This window comes from Carassius gibelio, chromosome B14 (genome assembly GCF_023724105.1).
Source record: "Carassius gibelio isolate Cgi1373 ecotype wild population from Czech Republic chromosome B14, carGib1.2-hapl.c, whole genome shotgun sequence".
In the NCBI taxonomy this organism is placed as follows: domain Eukaryota; kingdom Metazoa; phylum Chordata; class Actinopteri; order Cypriniformes; family Cyprinidae; genus Carassius; species Carassius gibelio.
The window spans coordinates 8,610,995-8,627,168 of record NC_068409.1 but is presented as its reverse complement, the minus strand read 5'-3'; the positions used below and the strand labels follow the sequence as shown (position 1 = coordinate 8,627,168).

The 16,174-nt window shown below is 38.2% G+C and overlaps 1 protein-coding gene across 1 annotated transcript; it reads left to right on the top strand.

Annotated features, from left to right (window-relative positions):
• Positions 1-514: 514 nt before the first annotated feature.
• LOC127971410 (ankyrin repeat domain-containing protein 13D) lies at positions 515-15,790 on the top strand. Its single transcript, XM_052574407.1, has 16 exons — positions 515-1,460; positions 1,547-1,682; positions 2,367-2,491; positions 2,657-2,702; positions 3,002-3,145; positions 3,220-3,409; positions 7,787-7,853; positions 7,957-8,038; positions 8,196-8,257; positions 8,354-8,484; positions 8,587-8,744; positions 9,796-9,909; positions 9,986-10,158; positions 11,279-11,358; positions 11,447-11,671; positions 14,011-15,790. Exons 1-16 carry the CDS (start codon positions 1,377-1,379, stop codon positions 14,072-14,074), a joined length of 1,881 nt encoding a protein of 626 aa, XP_052430367.1. The 5' UTR covers positions 515-1,376; the 3' UTR covers positions 14,075-15,790.
• The last annotated feature ends 384 nt before the right edge of the window (positions 15,791-16,174 follow it).

Sequence of the window (16,174 nt, the reverse complement as noted above, 5' to 3'; positions counted from 1 at the left end):
GATGGTTTTCATTATTCCTGCCTTGAGTAAAAATGTGATTTCAGAAGACTGTGCTCAGGTGGGTTACTAAACTCAGTCTGACATTTAAAATTTTGTTCATACTTTTATCAGTATGCTATTCAGATTCTGTCTGGTTTCAAATGAATTTGTATAGTCAGGACAAAATGTTGTCTGATCTCATAAGGGTTTCCAGTGTCTGTCTCGAAGTGATCTGATATCAGATCAAATTACATGTTCTAGTGCATGATGCTGGTTCATCTCAGATAAGTTTATAAATTGAGCTCGAGATGCTTTCTGATCTCAAATGAGTTTATAAATTGTGCTGTCAAGTTTAAAAATTATCTAATCTCAGATGAATTTACAAATATGTCATGCACTATACATTTTAGATAGCGTGATTTCAGTTTATAAAATCATAGTTTCAGAATTTACCACATCCATCTGACATTTTGATCTTTAACACTTTTTTTTAATGTGGTCTGACCTCAGACAAGCTCATCTCCGCTCCATTTATAAAATGCGGTTATGATGCAGATTGAACTTTTTTAATTCAGCATGTGCTGTTATCTGATCTCAGCTGAGTTTATATAATTCTGTACGAGCTGCTGTCTGATGTCAGATGAGTTGAGGAGGGTATCAGCACAGCCAAGCCTGCATCCGAGGCGTTTTCACATCAACATGGATGGAAACTAGGCCTCTGATCGCTTTCCGCGGTGGGTTATCGGTATTTACCCCCGGTTCAGTACAGCCTGGTCGGAATATAATGGAAAGCAGTCCTTTTCTCTGTCAGAGAACAGTGTTATTAACATCATGTGTCAGCGAGCTCCAGCAGCACTAGTCTGATGAGGAGGAGGAGGATGATGGGAAGCTATCTGCTAACGCAAGGATGCTTTTACTGCAAATAAACCTCTAACTCATCCGTGCTCTCGATTTTACCTCTTCTAACGGAACGCCGCTCAATTTTCACGATCAATTTGCAACCCTTTTAGCCTCGAAGAGGATATTTTATAAAGACTTGCAGAAATTTTTACTTAGCTTCGCTAGCTAAGCAGCTGTTGGCTTGACTTGTCAGTGGATATTTGGAGCAAACGGGAGGATTTACAGCAAAATAGCACCCGAATCAGACCGGTGATGAGTGTAAATGAGACATCTGGAGTCCGGAGGGAATGAATTCAGTGAACAGATTAAACGACATGTTTTATTAAAGGAAATGAATGGTCCGTAAATAAACGCGTGTTACTGAATGTGTTTAGATGATAAGGTGGCCGCAACCCAATAAACATTTCCTAAAAACCTACTCGTCGGCCAAAAATACAATTTAACCACGCAACAAATAAAATCTAAACTACTGAAAACATAAATCAAGCATCACTGAAATGGCTGAAGAGGCGTTTCCTTTACATTATCTGGTGTGGGACAACCAGTTTCTAGAATTGGACCGAGAGCTCCAGAAAAAACAGGTACATGGAGTAGTTTAAACTATTTAGTATCTCATTGAATAATTAGTATGTCTTTCCTCTCTAAAGCCGTATGTTGTGTGTTGCAGCATGACATGGAGCGGCTGGATCCGCGCGGGCGCACGCCGCTCGAGCTTTCCGTGTGTCTCGGGCATCTGGAGTCCACGCGCGTGCTTCTGAGACACAGCGCGGATCCCACACACAGCAACACACAGGGCTGGACAGGTACAGCTTCACACGCTGAGCAACCAATCCGTGCAAGCATGTGTGACTTTACACAAGAAGAGAGGAGAGAGATGGGCTTTTTCACTGCGTTTTCATGACCTTAAATGATAAAAAGTCACAACATTTCAAGAAAACATGATAGGTTAGTTAACCAGTATTTCCAACAACTCAAAACACTGAAATGTATCAAAGTGATCTGCAACATAAAATAAAGTTTAAGCATCAAAAATGACAAAAGCACCATAAAAATAGTCCATATGAGTTGTAAAGCCATACTTTAATAACTTAATTAAATATATAATATATAATAAACAATAAGAGAACAGGCCTCTTAGTTCATTTGAGACATCAGTCCAATTACGGATTAATAATGGATTATTAGGGTGCATGTAAACATAGCTACTGTGGTATATTTTGGACTTTACCACACAAGCTGATACTTCATGTTGATGTTGTTTTCATTTTTTCATTTCTCCTTCATTATATTGAAAAGAGTTACCATGGGATTCTGGAGAATATCTCTGTTCATATTCCTCACACAGGTCTGGACTCACACAGAAAGGTCGTTAGTGTCTAATTTTCATTGTCATTTAAGAACTTCTCCTTGTCTTCCAACATGTGCATCTTCAGTAAATCTCATTGGTGCACGGCGGTGGTGATGGCAGTGTTGAACTGTGTGTGCAGTTTTGCAGGAGGCAGTGAGCACCGGAGACCCTGAGCTGGTGCAGCTGATCCTTCAGTACAGAGATTTCAGAAGAGCCACAGAGAGACTGTCTGGTATTCCTGAGCTGCTGAGCAAACTGAGACAGGTGATCCATATGCACACACTTACACCCTTGACTGAAGATACATTTGATATGCATTCATTGTGTAAATCCATTAGACTTTTTTATAAACTCATTAGATACTGTATTGTTTTGATTTGCCGTCCTCTTTCAGAAGGTATTCTAACAACATGTCATCTTTTTTTGCAGGCACGTGATTTCTACGTGGAGATGAAATGGGAATTTACTAGTTGGGGTGAGTTTGAAAACTAAAGAGTTTGGATAGATGCACAAACTCTTTGGCTGTCACTTCTGTCTCACCTTTGGCAAATTTTATCGTATTTATTTATTGATTATTAAATGTTGAATCTGCATCTGCCATTTAATACCCTGAGAAGCTGATACGGCAATACATTGAAATAAAACCAAACTACAAAGAAACCCACCATTGGCAACCTATATGACAGCTTTAACCATTTCAGCACCACAGACGTGGACAGCTCCTCTGATCAATTGGTCCTGACAGTCAGTTGTCATTCTGTCTCAATTACTCAGTTCCTCTAGTGTCGAAAGTTTGTCCAAGTGATGTGTATCGTGTATGGAAAAGCGGTTCGTGTTTGAGGGTCGACACCACTTTATTGGGCTTTGAGCACATGACTTGGCTTAAGGGCCGACGCAGTTACATCTTTAAAGGAGGAGGTGAGTCTTCGGCGTGCATTCATGCAGGATTTAAAGAGGGTTCAGTGCTTTGAGGGGGTTTGTGTGTTTTGCAGAGAGTGGGGCCATGGTGATGGAGGTGGACCACGAGAAACAGGTGGTGTATACAGAACCGCTGTCTCTGTCTCCACGGGACGCTCCATCTCTACTCGCAGCTATGCTACCCTCGCAGGAGAGCACGGCCCAGAGACTCACTTCTCCTATAGTGTCCACTCATCTCAACACACGCAACATTGCCTTCGAGAGGTACAGGAAGAGGCTTTACCACAGATTTAATTTGTCAGAGTCTGTATGGAGTGCGTTAGGGCATGGCCAGTTTTTCAGTGGCGCTGATTCCCGAGGTTTTTTCCATTAATTTTTCCCAAAGGGATTTAAAAAAAACATTGTTAAAAGTGTTATAAACCATGAACCAAACCAGCCAGCTTCGAGAAGAATCACAACATTACAAAGGTTGGGAAATCAGACAAAAGGACTCTTACAAGACTGTGTACTTAATGGTTTTAATGAAAGATTGCAAATAACAAATTTAAAACGATGGAGAAATGCAACTGTTAATTTAAGGTATGTGTATATATATATATATATATATATATATATATATATATATATATATATATATATATATATATATATATATATATATATATATATATATATATATATATATATATATATATATATAAAATTGCATTTATAGCCCACCTATTTTATATTTACATTTACATTTATTCATTTAGCAGACGCTTTTATCCAAAGCGACTTACAGATGAAGACAGTGGAAGCAAATCAAAAACAACAAAAAGAGCAATGATATATAAGTGCTATAACAAGTCTCAGTTAGGTTAACACAGTACACGTAGCATGGGATTTTAAATAATATTATAAATAAAAAGAAAACATATACAATTGCATAATAAATTAAAAGAAAATAGAATACAAAAAGATTAGAAAGGTAGTTAGATTTTTTTAAAGATTAGAATTAGAATAGTGAGTGTTAAAGTTAGAGGGTCAAATAAAGATGGAAGAGATGTGTTTTAAGCCAATTCTTGAGGATGGCTAAGGACTCAGCTGCTCGCACTGAGTTGGGGAGTCCGTAAAAGTGACTTTGTGCTTCTTTGGGATTGCACAATCAAGCGACGTTCACTTGCAGAACGCAAGCTTCTGGAGGGCACATAAGTCTGAAGTAACAAATTTAGGTAAATGGATGCAGAGCCAGTGGTAGTTTTGTAGGCAAACATCGATGCCTTGAATTTTATGCGAGCAGCTATTGGAAGCCAGTGCAAATTGATAAACAGGATATATGACTTATATATAACTTTTATATGACTTCCTGTTTAAACCCACCCACCGATGTTATATGACTGCCCGTTTAAACCCGCCCACGATTCTATATCACTACCTGTTTAAACCCGTCCACCGATGTTATATCACTGCCCGTTTAAACCCGCCCACCGATGCTATATCACTGCCCGTTTAAACCCGCCCAACGATGCTATATCACTGCCTGTTTAAACCCGCCCAACGATGCTATATCACTGCCCGTTTAAACCTGCCCAACGATGTTGTATCACTGCCTGTTTAAACCCGTCCACCGATGTTATATCACTGCCTGTTTAAACCCACCCACCAATGTTATATCACTGCCCGTTTAAACCCGCCCACCGATGCTATATCACTGCCCGTTTAAACCCGCCCAACGATGCTATATCACTGCCTGTTTAAACCCGCCCACCGATGCTATATCACTGCCTGTTAAAACCCACCCACCGATGTTATATCACTGCCTGTTTAAACCTGCCCACCGATGCTATATCACTGCCTGTTTAAACCCACCCACCGATGCTATATCACTGCCTGTTTAAACCCTCCCACCGATGCTATATCACTGCCTGTTTAAACCTGCCCACCGATGCTATATCACTGCCCGTTTAAACCCGCCCAACGATGCTATATCACTGCCTGTTTAAACCCGCCCACCGATGCTATATCACTGCCTGTTAAAACCCACCCACTGATGTTATATCACTGCCTGTTTAAACCCGCCCACCGATGCTATATCACTGCCTGTTTAAACCCACCCACTGATGTTATATCACTGCCTGTTTAAACCCGTCCACCGATATTATATCACTGCCTGTTTAAACCCGCCCACCGATGTTATATCACTGCCTGTTTAAACCCGCCCACCGATGCTATATCACTGCCTGTTTAAACCCACCCACTGATGTTATATCACTGCCTGTTTAAACCCGTCCACCGATATTATATCACTGCCTGTTTAAACCCGCCCACCGATGTTATATCACTGCCTGTTTAAACCTGCCCACCGATGCTATATCACTGCCCGTTTAAACCCGCCCAACGATGCTATATCACTGCCTGTTTAAACCCACCCACCGATATTATATGACTCCCTGTTTAAACCCACCCACCGATGCTATATCACTGCCTGTTTAAACCCGCCCACCGATGCTATATCACTGCCTGTTTAAACCTGCCCACCGATGCTATATCACTGCCCGTTTAAACCCGCCCAACGATGCTATATCACTGCCTGTTTAAACCCGCCCACCGATGCTATATCACTGCCTGTTAAAACCCACCCACTGATGTTATATCACTGCCTGTTTAAACCCGCCCACCGATGCTATATCACTGCCTGTTTAAACCCACCCACTGATGTTATATCACTGCCTGTTTAAACCCGCCCACCGATGTTATATCACTGCCTGTTTAAACCCGCCCACCGATGCTATATCACTGCCTGTTTAAACCCACCCACTGATGTTATATCACTGCCTGTTTAAACCCGTCCACCGATATTATATCACTGCCTGTTTAAACCCGCCCACCGATGTTATATCACTGCCTGTTTAAACCCACCCACTGATGTTATATCACTGCCTGTTTAAACCCGTCCACCGATATTATATCACTGCCTGTTTAAACCCGCCCACCGATGTTATATCACTGCCTGTTTAAACCCGCCCACCGATGCTATATCACTGCCCGTTTAAACCCGCCCAACGATGCTATATCACTGCCTGTTTAAACCCACCCACTGATGTTATATCACTGCCTGTTTAAACCCACCCACTGATGTTATATCACTGCCTGTTTAAACCCGTCCACCGATATTATATGACTCCCTGTTTAAACCCACCCACTGATGCTATATAACTGCCTGTTTAAACCCGCCCACCAATGTTAAATCACTGCCTGTTTAAACCCACCCACCGATGTTATATCACTGCCTGTTTAAACCCGTCCACCGATATTATATGACTGCCTGTTTAAACCCGCCCACCGATGTTATATCAATGCCTGTTTAAACCCACCCACTGATGTTATATCACTGCCTGTTTAAACCCACCCACCGATGTTATATCACTGCCTGTTTAAACCCGTCCACCGATATTATATGACTGCCTGTTTAAACCCACTCACCGATGTTATATCACTGCCTGTTTAAACCCACCCACCGATGTTATATCACTGCCTGTTGAAACCCGCCCACCGATGCTATATAACTGCCTGTTTAAACCCGCCCACCGATGTTATATCACTGCCTGTTTAAACCCACCCACTGATGTTATATCACTGCCTGTTTAAACCCACCCACCGATGTTATATCACTGCCTGTTTAAACCCGTCCACCGATATTATATGACTGCCTGTTTAAACCCACCCACCAATTTTATATCACTGCCTGTTTAAACCAGTCCACCGATATTATATGACTGCCTGTTTAAACCCACCCACCGATGTTATATCACTGCCTGTTTAAACCCACCCACCGATGTTATATCACTGCCTGTTTAAACCCACCCACCGATGTTATATCACTGCCTGTTTAAACCCACCCACCGATGTTATATCACTGCCTGTTTAAACCCGTCCACCGATATTATATGACTGCCTGTTTAGCCCCACCCACCAATGCTATATCACTGCCTGTTTAGCCCACCCACCGATGATATATCACTGCCTGTTTAAACCCACCCAAACTGCACAACTGTTAGTCAATCATAAGAGTGGTCGTTTATTTCCGAGTCTACAATCTGCCACGCCTATTCAAACATTGTTCTGATAGGGGGCATCAAAACAGGACAGAAAATAGCCTATTACTTCTAAATTATGATGTTTTTTAAAATAAAATTACCGTCATGAGAATTTGATAACATTATAAGTGGACCTCAGAGAACAGTACAAAATAATAAAAAAGGCAGTTCAAAAAATGGAAAATGGTGGGCGGGGCTAAACAGGCAGTGATGTAGAATAGTTGGGGCAGAGTTAAACAGGCAATGATGTAGAAGCAGGCTATTACAACTGTTGTTTTGGCAGACTGGCTTCAATATAAGCTGTTTTTAGGCTAACGAGAAAGTTTTGAGTTCTGAAATATAAAGCATGTTTGTATAGTACAATGACCTCTTAAATGTCAAAAGATCAGGGGAATTTTGATTTCTCAGTTCATGACCCTTTTAAAGCTCACGGTAGGTCTGTCTTTCAAGCTTTATAATTTAGCATTCAAAATACATTCCTCCAGGTAGTGAGTTTTATAGTTTTTTTTTACCTCTGGAAACATCTGTTGCACATCTAATTCCCTGTTCTGTCTGACTCTAGAAATAAGTCTGGGATTTGGGGATGGCGCTCTGAGAAGACAGAGGTTGTTAGTGGATATGAAGCAAAGGTGGGTCCACTTTAAGAGACATTCAGCTCTGAGCCTTGCTGAAAGCACCTGTGCAGAGGACAAAATGACCTCCCTGAATTTTTTTATACTTACGTAATTGTAGGTTTACAGTGCCAGTAATGTGGAGTTAGTGACACGTTCTCGGACCGAACACCTTTCTGATCAGGACAAGTCTAGGAGTAAAGGTACTTAAAACCTGTACAAACAGAAAAATTATACTGACAGTCAATTTAACCAAAAAATACACATACATATAGTATACACATGCATATATTTTCTCAAATGCATTTCCCTTTCTGTGATGTCACCTTCCACTCACTCCTGTCCTCTCTGTGCCTTCAGGATGTAGAACTCCTCTACAGTCGTTCCTTGGTATTGCTGAGCAGCACATCTCTAGTACTGGGGTGAGTGTGATCACGGATTTTTTATTGAGCATGGTTGATGATTTAAATTAAAGACATTGTGACTGTGCTGATTGGAGATTGTTGGATTGTTTCTAGAGTCAGGTTTCTCAGTGCGCTAGTCCCCATAACCCAACAGCTATCACAGCGGAGGAGTACTTTGATGCAGAGTTTAATCTGAATGGCAGAGATATTGGGCGGCCTATTGAGCTCACCAGCAAAGTGCAGAGGTACCATCTCTATGGCAACTCCAAAGTGCCATGATTTGAACCTGTTTGCATGTGAATTAAGAATATTTGCTTCGTCTCTTTACCTCTGTGTGTCTCGCTCAGGTTTAAGGCCACACTGTGGTTGAGTGAAGCTCATCCACTATCACTGGCTGAGCAGGTTACGCCCATCATTGACCTCATGGCCATATCTAACGCCCACTTTGCCAAGCTGCGTGACTTCATCACCCTACGCCTGCCACCTGGCTTTCCAGTAAAGATTGGTGAGAAGATCTGTCATATCGTGTTGATTGATCATTTTATGTCCTTAAAGTCAACATGCAATCAAAATCTTTTGTGTTTCACTTTCTTCAATGGACAGTCTACCCAAACATACTGTCGTCATTAGCTTACCCTCATCATTTGCTAATTTCTTTATTCTATGGAACAAGAAAGAAGATATTTTAAAGAATGTTAGTATGCAAACCGTTTCGGGTCCCATTGATTCCATTAAGTTATTTTTGCTGCTTTATAGGTTTTGAAAGTTTAAATGCACACACTTGTATGTGTTAAAATGCACGTCTTAGCAAGTATCCTCGTAAACACAGTGATTTAAGTCTTACCTGAAAACAAACAGCAGAGAAAGAAAAACAAGCATGTAACAGTATATTGGATCCGGGGCAGCTCTTAAAGTGACAGCAGTCTACATTTACATTTCCATTACATGCAAAGCGACTTACAGTGCATTCGGGATATAAGGATATACATTTTTTTTAAAATCTAATGTGTTTTCCTGGGAATTAAACCCAAAACCTTTTGCGCTCCTAACACAATGCTCTACCACTTTTTTAACTATAGTAAGAACAAAAATACACTACATTTATACAGTGAAGAATATGCAGTTTTTATACATTTGATTACTATAAAGTATATACAGTGTAGTCTTATTTATTTGTTTATTTAATTGATGACTGTTTACTTGTCTTCATTGAAATTTCATTTTTTATTTAGGCTAGTATTAGTTTTGCGACAAGAATTAAAAAAATTATATCGTATCAAAATAAATTATTTCATAAAGACCTTCTTTAAATCTCCAAACAACTAATTAAATTACTCTTATCGTGATATTAGATTTTGTCAAATACATATTTATAAATAAGTCGCAGGACCAGCCAAACTATGAAAAAAAGTGTGACTTATAGTCCAGAAAATACGGTATGCACATTACATTTATTTGTTGTTCTTATTTAAAATATTTTCTTGAGAAATATCCTTTTTTATACCAAAAATTGTTGTAAACGGCAGTATAAACGGAGTCATTGTCCTGACTCTTAGAAATTCCTCTCTTCCACGTGTTGAATGCTCGAGTGACATTCAGCAATCTGTGTGGCTGTGATGAACCGGTCAGTTCTGTTACAGTACAGTCTCCTCAAGGAGCCACCGAGGCTGGTAAGTATCTCTTCAGGTCTAAAGCTGCTCTGACTGTGACTGTGCCGGGTATTTAGCCTCACCTCCCTGCTTCCAGGTCAGACGCCTCCCCCTCTGCAGTGTGAAATCGACCCGTCTGTGTTTGAGCCTCCCCCAGAATACACCACACTTGGACCAGGCCGCAGCGAACCAATGAGGGATGAGGATGATAATTTACTCCAGTTCGCCATACAGCAGAGTCTGCTGGACGCGGGGACAGAGAGTGACCAGGTAACAGCATCCATCACATGGTATGTCCATGGATCGCCATTCTAATGCATTACACACAAAATATTCCATGCGCTTTCACGATCTGGCAAGCTCTGTTCTGATTGGCTGGCTGAGAGTCGCTGTATATTTTTATCAGTCTGCCTGGAAACAGATGTTTTCCAAGGTACTAAGTTTATATGATTTGAGAGAGAGTTAATTATTTGATCTTGATTATTATATTTTAAAGATATCCAGAGTTTATTTTAGAAGCACGGTAATCAGAGTTTCTATTTAGACATTAACTATCAATTAAACTAGATTCCTGCTATTAGAACTGAATTTTCCCCTTTATGACTGTGGAATAATCTAGACATTATTTTGGGTGAAAAAAAGTCAGATTTGGGTCTAAAGCCACTCATACTAATACTGCCCTGCGATTATAACATTATTGAAATATATATGAAAATTGCAGAATCCAAAAACATAATCCCTGTTCCCAGTTTTAAAATTTTTTATTTAATTTTAACGTGTAGATTTTATTACCAGTAAAATTTGAAATATCAGTTTTTTTATTCTTTTATTTTATTTTGTTTCATGCAAAACCAAACATTAGTCATTTTAGATATTCTAACATCTCTACTAACTCCTAAACTTACCAACAACTAAAACATTACATAGCAAACTTGTGAATCCTTTATTCAACAACCATCTGCTTTTTTTTGTGCTATAACTAAGATTGCAACCACATATTCAACCTGTTCAGGATAAATGCCAACAAAAAAAAAATACTTCTTTAATTTAAAAAAAATCATTAATATGCACAGCAGACATTTCTTTGATTAGTTTAAGTGTTGCAAAAAAAAAAACACGGTTGCATAAACTGCTAAGACTTGTCTAAGTCAGTCATCAAAATGTGTAGCTGGTTATACTGTACTAGTTATTAATAAGACACAGGCTTAACATCATTGGCTTTGTTTATACGTCTGCCGTGTCATAGTCTTTATTATTATTATTATTATTATGAGTAATTGTGAAGCTCTAGTCAATACTAAACTATTAGCAGACATCAATTTTTCATCATTCCCTCCACAGTTTCCACCCACTCCCTCATTCCTCTTTCTTTTCTTGTGCGTTTCTGTAGGTGACCATATGGGAGGCTCTCACTAACACTCGTCCAGTCTCTCAGCCTCCGCTTTATGAGGAGGACTCTCAGCTTGAGAGGTGTGTGTGTGTGTGTGTGTGTGGATTGAGTGTGAGGATCTGCATACCAATTGTTCATTTGTTTGAACTGTGATTGTGTCTCTGACAGGGCGATTCAGGAATCTCTGTCTCTGTCGCTGGCTGGAGGAGAGAGTGTGGAGTCCGATGCTGGAGAGCAGTTATCCCTGTCTGATCCCGCACTCATGTCACCTCCGTCTTACAGCTCACTGAGCGAGCCTCGTGCGCCGGGTGCGATTGCTGTGGCCACCAGTTTTGATGAACAGCTACGCATCGCGATGGAGCTCTCCTGCAGAGAACAGGAGGAGTTAGACAGGTACGAATGACGGAGGAGCAAGAAACGACAGGATCCAAACACATAAGCCCTGGTCCCAAACCTGCTGAGCTAAAGTCTAAGACAGTTTTGCATGCATCCAAGTGGAAATTTTTTTTTGTTTGTTTGTTTATTGTTTTTGAATAATTTTTTGCTTTGTTTTATGTTATGTCATGTTTTTGTTGTGCTTCTATGTACAACCTGATAAGCACATTTACTACACATATTTATCAGATACATTTTTTGTTTTGTTTTTCTGTTTTGTTTTTTGATTCATTTTAGGTTTTTTTTTTTTGTGCTATAAGCAATCTGATGAGCACATTTATTACACGTTTTTCATCCAAGATAATTCTTTTTTTCTTTGCCTTTTTTATGAAAGAAATGTTGTTTTGTTTGTGTTTTTAATTGGTTTATTTTTGTTGCACTATATACAATCTGATAAGCACATTGACCTCATTTTTCATTCAAGAGAAAAACTTTTTTTTTTTTTTTGCACTAATATACAACCTGACATTTACTAGGTTACAACATATTTTTCATCACAGAGAAAATGTTGAATTCTTTTGTTTCTTTTTGTTTCTTTTTTGTTGTTATAAACAGTCTCACAAGCAAATTTACTGCACATTTTGTCATCCAGGTTTTCGTTTTGCTGCACTAAAAACAACCTGACAAGCACGTTTAATACACATTTTCATCCAGAAGAAATTATTTTGTTTTCTTTGTCTGTTTAGTTTAATTTTGTTGCTCTATGAACAACTGATAAGCACATTTATTTATTTAAGAGACAATTTTTGTTTTATTTGTTGTTTGTTTCATTTTTGTTTTGTTGTGCTGTAATACCATATTTCAGTTTTCCAAAAAGAGGACAGTGGAGGCCAGTTGGGGGGGGGGGGGGTTGTATATAATATCAAAACTCAAAATATGTAATTTCCATACCTAAGGGCCATATTTTACAGTCACTAATATGCAGATTGATCATAAACAAAGCTAAAAGGCTTCTTACCAGGGGCATTCCTTCACAAAACTTAACATCTACCACAGTTTATCAGGGGTAGAATGCAACATGTGACAAGCATTTCAGTCAAATGTAATTTATTTTAAAACTTTAACCCACGGGAGGAGATCAGCCCATGGCAACAGTAGCCCAATTACATGGGGGATAACTGCGGACTTGGCAACCCTGCATCCAACACAAGCTATAGGAGTCTGATCTTAACTGATGACTGGTTGAGAGCAAAGAGAGATGACTGACAGACCATGCTAAAGGACAGAGATCTTATAAGATGTGCTTCCTTTACACAGAGTGTGTGTGATCGGCAAATCTTAAGTGAAAGTGAACAACGAGTGCTCATTCATAAGCGATTTAAATGCTCTGCATATTGATGGCGGCTCCCTAAAATGATATTCAATATGAGAATGGAGCAGGAGAGGGATTAAGGAAATAGTCCCGCGCAGGTCTTTAATCATTTTAAACTATGAATGGTGACTGTAGAAAGTAAAAGCCAAATCCTAGACATTTTGGGGACGATTTAGACATTTTTTTTGGGGTCCAAAGAGAGGACGTATGGTCACCCTAGTTAAAAACAACATGACAAGGACATTTACTAGACATTTTTAAATATTTCAGAATGAGCTCTTTGTCATCTGTTATATATACATTGAGGTGGTGTATGTATGATGTTTATCATGTTCATGATGTTCACCAGTGTAATGAACGTAGCTTTTTGATAAGTAGGAGAATTTCTGACACCAAAAAAAAAAAACAGTTTCATTACTAAATGTTTTTTTTTTTTTTTTTTTTCTATTTTGCTTTGCTACATTGTATAGAAGCTGGCAAGCACATGTACTACACGTCTTTTCATCCAACACTATTGTTTTGGGGTTTTTGTTGTTCTGTTGCACTATACAGGTCCTTCTAAAAAAATTAGCATATTGTGATAAAAGTTCATTATTTTCCATAATGTAATGATACAAATTAAACTTTCATATATTTTAGATTCATTGCACACCAACTGAAATATTTCAGGTCTTTTATTGTTTTAATACTGATGATTTTGGCATACAGCTCATAAAAACCCAAAGTCTCAAAAAAATAATACTTTGTTATTTTGCTTTTTTCCTCTTGCCTTGTATACATACAGAAACTATTCCAGTCACAAAAACGTTAACACCTATTACTATTTTGTTCTTTATATTTTCAATGTCGTGACTTAATGTGAGGAATGTTTTTTTTTCATATCATATGTGTGATTGCATGGGTTTAGTAGAGACCATCTTAAAATCATATAGACACTGTAGTACAGAGTTAATGTATTTGCTCTTGCTCTTTTTGTTCCCTGAAGGAAGAGGAGGGAAGAGGAGGAAGAGCTGGAGAGGATACTACAGCTGTCTCTCACAGAGAAGTAACTGTAGCCCTGCTTGATGTGGGTTTAACAGAGTCATTATTGGTTGTGGTTTTTTGTTTTTCTGCTGTGTTAAATTATTCTTCTTCTAGATTCATCGCTCTTTATTTCCTTTCCAAAGTAATAAATGGAATATAAAGAGGAATCGGAGAGAGTGTGTGTGCCAGGACTGAAACGATTCATTAAATCAAAGAGCACGGCATGAAAATGTTCCACTGTCTTTTGAGTGATAAAAGGTCAACTTTAACTTCATTGTATAATGATGCAGATGAAAATGTGAATATAAATTATGAACATTGATGACTATGATAATGCATAAAGGTAAAGTACTGAAAATACTATTGCATAAAATAATGAGTTTACTTATGGTGGATAACATGAAAGTATAAGTATTAAATGTTGCTCAAACACTTTCACAACAATGCTCTCTGTTATGATGTTTTTGTGTGCATGTGGAAGCAAGCATCTAACACACAGACAGCAGACAAAGAAAACATATTATTATGATGTAAAGGGATTCAAATAGCCTTTGCCTTCAGAAAAGCTGCTCTTCACACAGACAATGCATGTATGTGATTTAGCTGCAGAGATCCTTCATAATGCAGTGTTTCTATTATTATTCTTGTATACCACTTTCATTTTGTTATATAAGACAACTGAATCATACATCTGCAACAAATCGAAAGGTATTCTCCACTAGCTCATTGGTTCTCAATCAGTTGGGAAGGTTACTTTGGAAATGTAATAAGTTACAGTTATGTATCATGTAATAGGTGACTTCAATTTGATTACTTTTCTAAATTTCTAATGCTTTCAACTGATATTTTTCAAACATGTAAACCAGGAAGGGTTAACCTTACACTATCAACACTGATCACCGTCAGACTTTCAAAATCCTTCTTCACTTGAATTAAGATTATAATAATTTAATTTTAATGCACAGCCACCAGAAAATAAGACTTACTTTGAGATCATTCTGAGGTTGAATACAGATTTTAAATCATAACAAGGAATAGTTTAGTAGCTATGATGCTGTTTTTGAAATCAAATCTTTGCATAGCTTTGACAGGAAAACACTGCCATCTAATACTGCCTTGGAAAAAAGTTCATCTTGAAGAAATAAAGCATATACATAAACCCAGATAGGAAATAAAACAGTTATTGAATCATATGTGTCCTATTCTGTGTCTTAAACTCATGAAACATTGGTGTCTCATATTTTAGAGCAGTCAATGCAATTCATGAAAGAAATCAGATGTATCCCCCTTTGTAATCGATGTTAACCTTTTCTATACTGTGACTGGTTAGTTACATTTATTTTGTAATTAGATTACATTATTTATTTACATGTTACTAGTTACTTCCCAAAACTGATTATGGAGACCAAATCTTATTATAATAATAATTATTATTATTTTTTTGGTCCCCATGAGTTTAGAAATCTTACAGAATGAAGTGTTTTGAAAATCTTAAAATGCAGAAAGTTTCCTGTGATATAATAGTTTGTACAGTAGAGAAATCAGTACGCCTATGGAATGTCCCCATGATTATGAGAATATGTGTGTGTATGTTTGTGGACATTTAAACTGAAAATGTATTTTCTCCCCTCAAATAACTTGTTTTCATTGAAGAACTTTCTGAATTGAATCCTGAATCTTGAATCCTCTGGAATCGTCCATAAAATCTTGTTTTAATTATTTAACATTATTCAACATGTAAACGCTGCCTGTTTCCGTTTAATAAAAGTTTGAATAAAGCAAGCAGCATTGTCATAAAGCAGTAACACCAGAGGAAATACCAGGATCACTGACACACTTTACCTCAAGCATCTGATACACTTAACCCACAGCTACTGTTGTGGGGAAATGCTTTATTTAATAATGCATGGTCAAATTAATTTACATGGTTTTATACAGTATACATTTATACACTGACCAGCATAAATAGAATGTGGACAGCATTAAAAAAAAACGAAACGAAAAAATGCATGAAAATTTTGGATATTTGGTTGAATATCTGTCTGCTGTTAAACTTACGTACAACATTAGATAATACCAATTAGGGTCAACCAATTATAAAGCAATGCTCAGTTTTCTTCCATCTG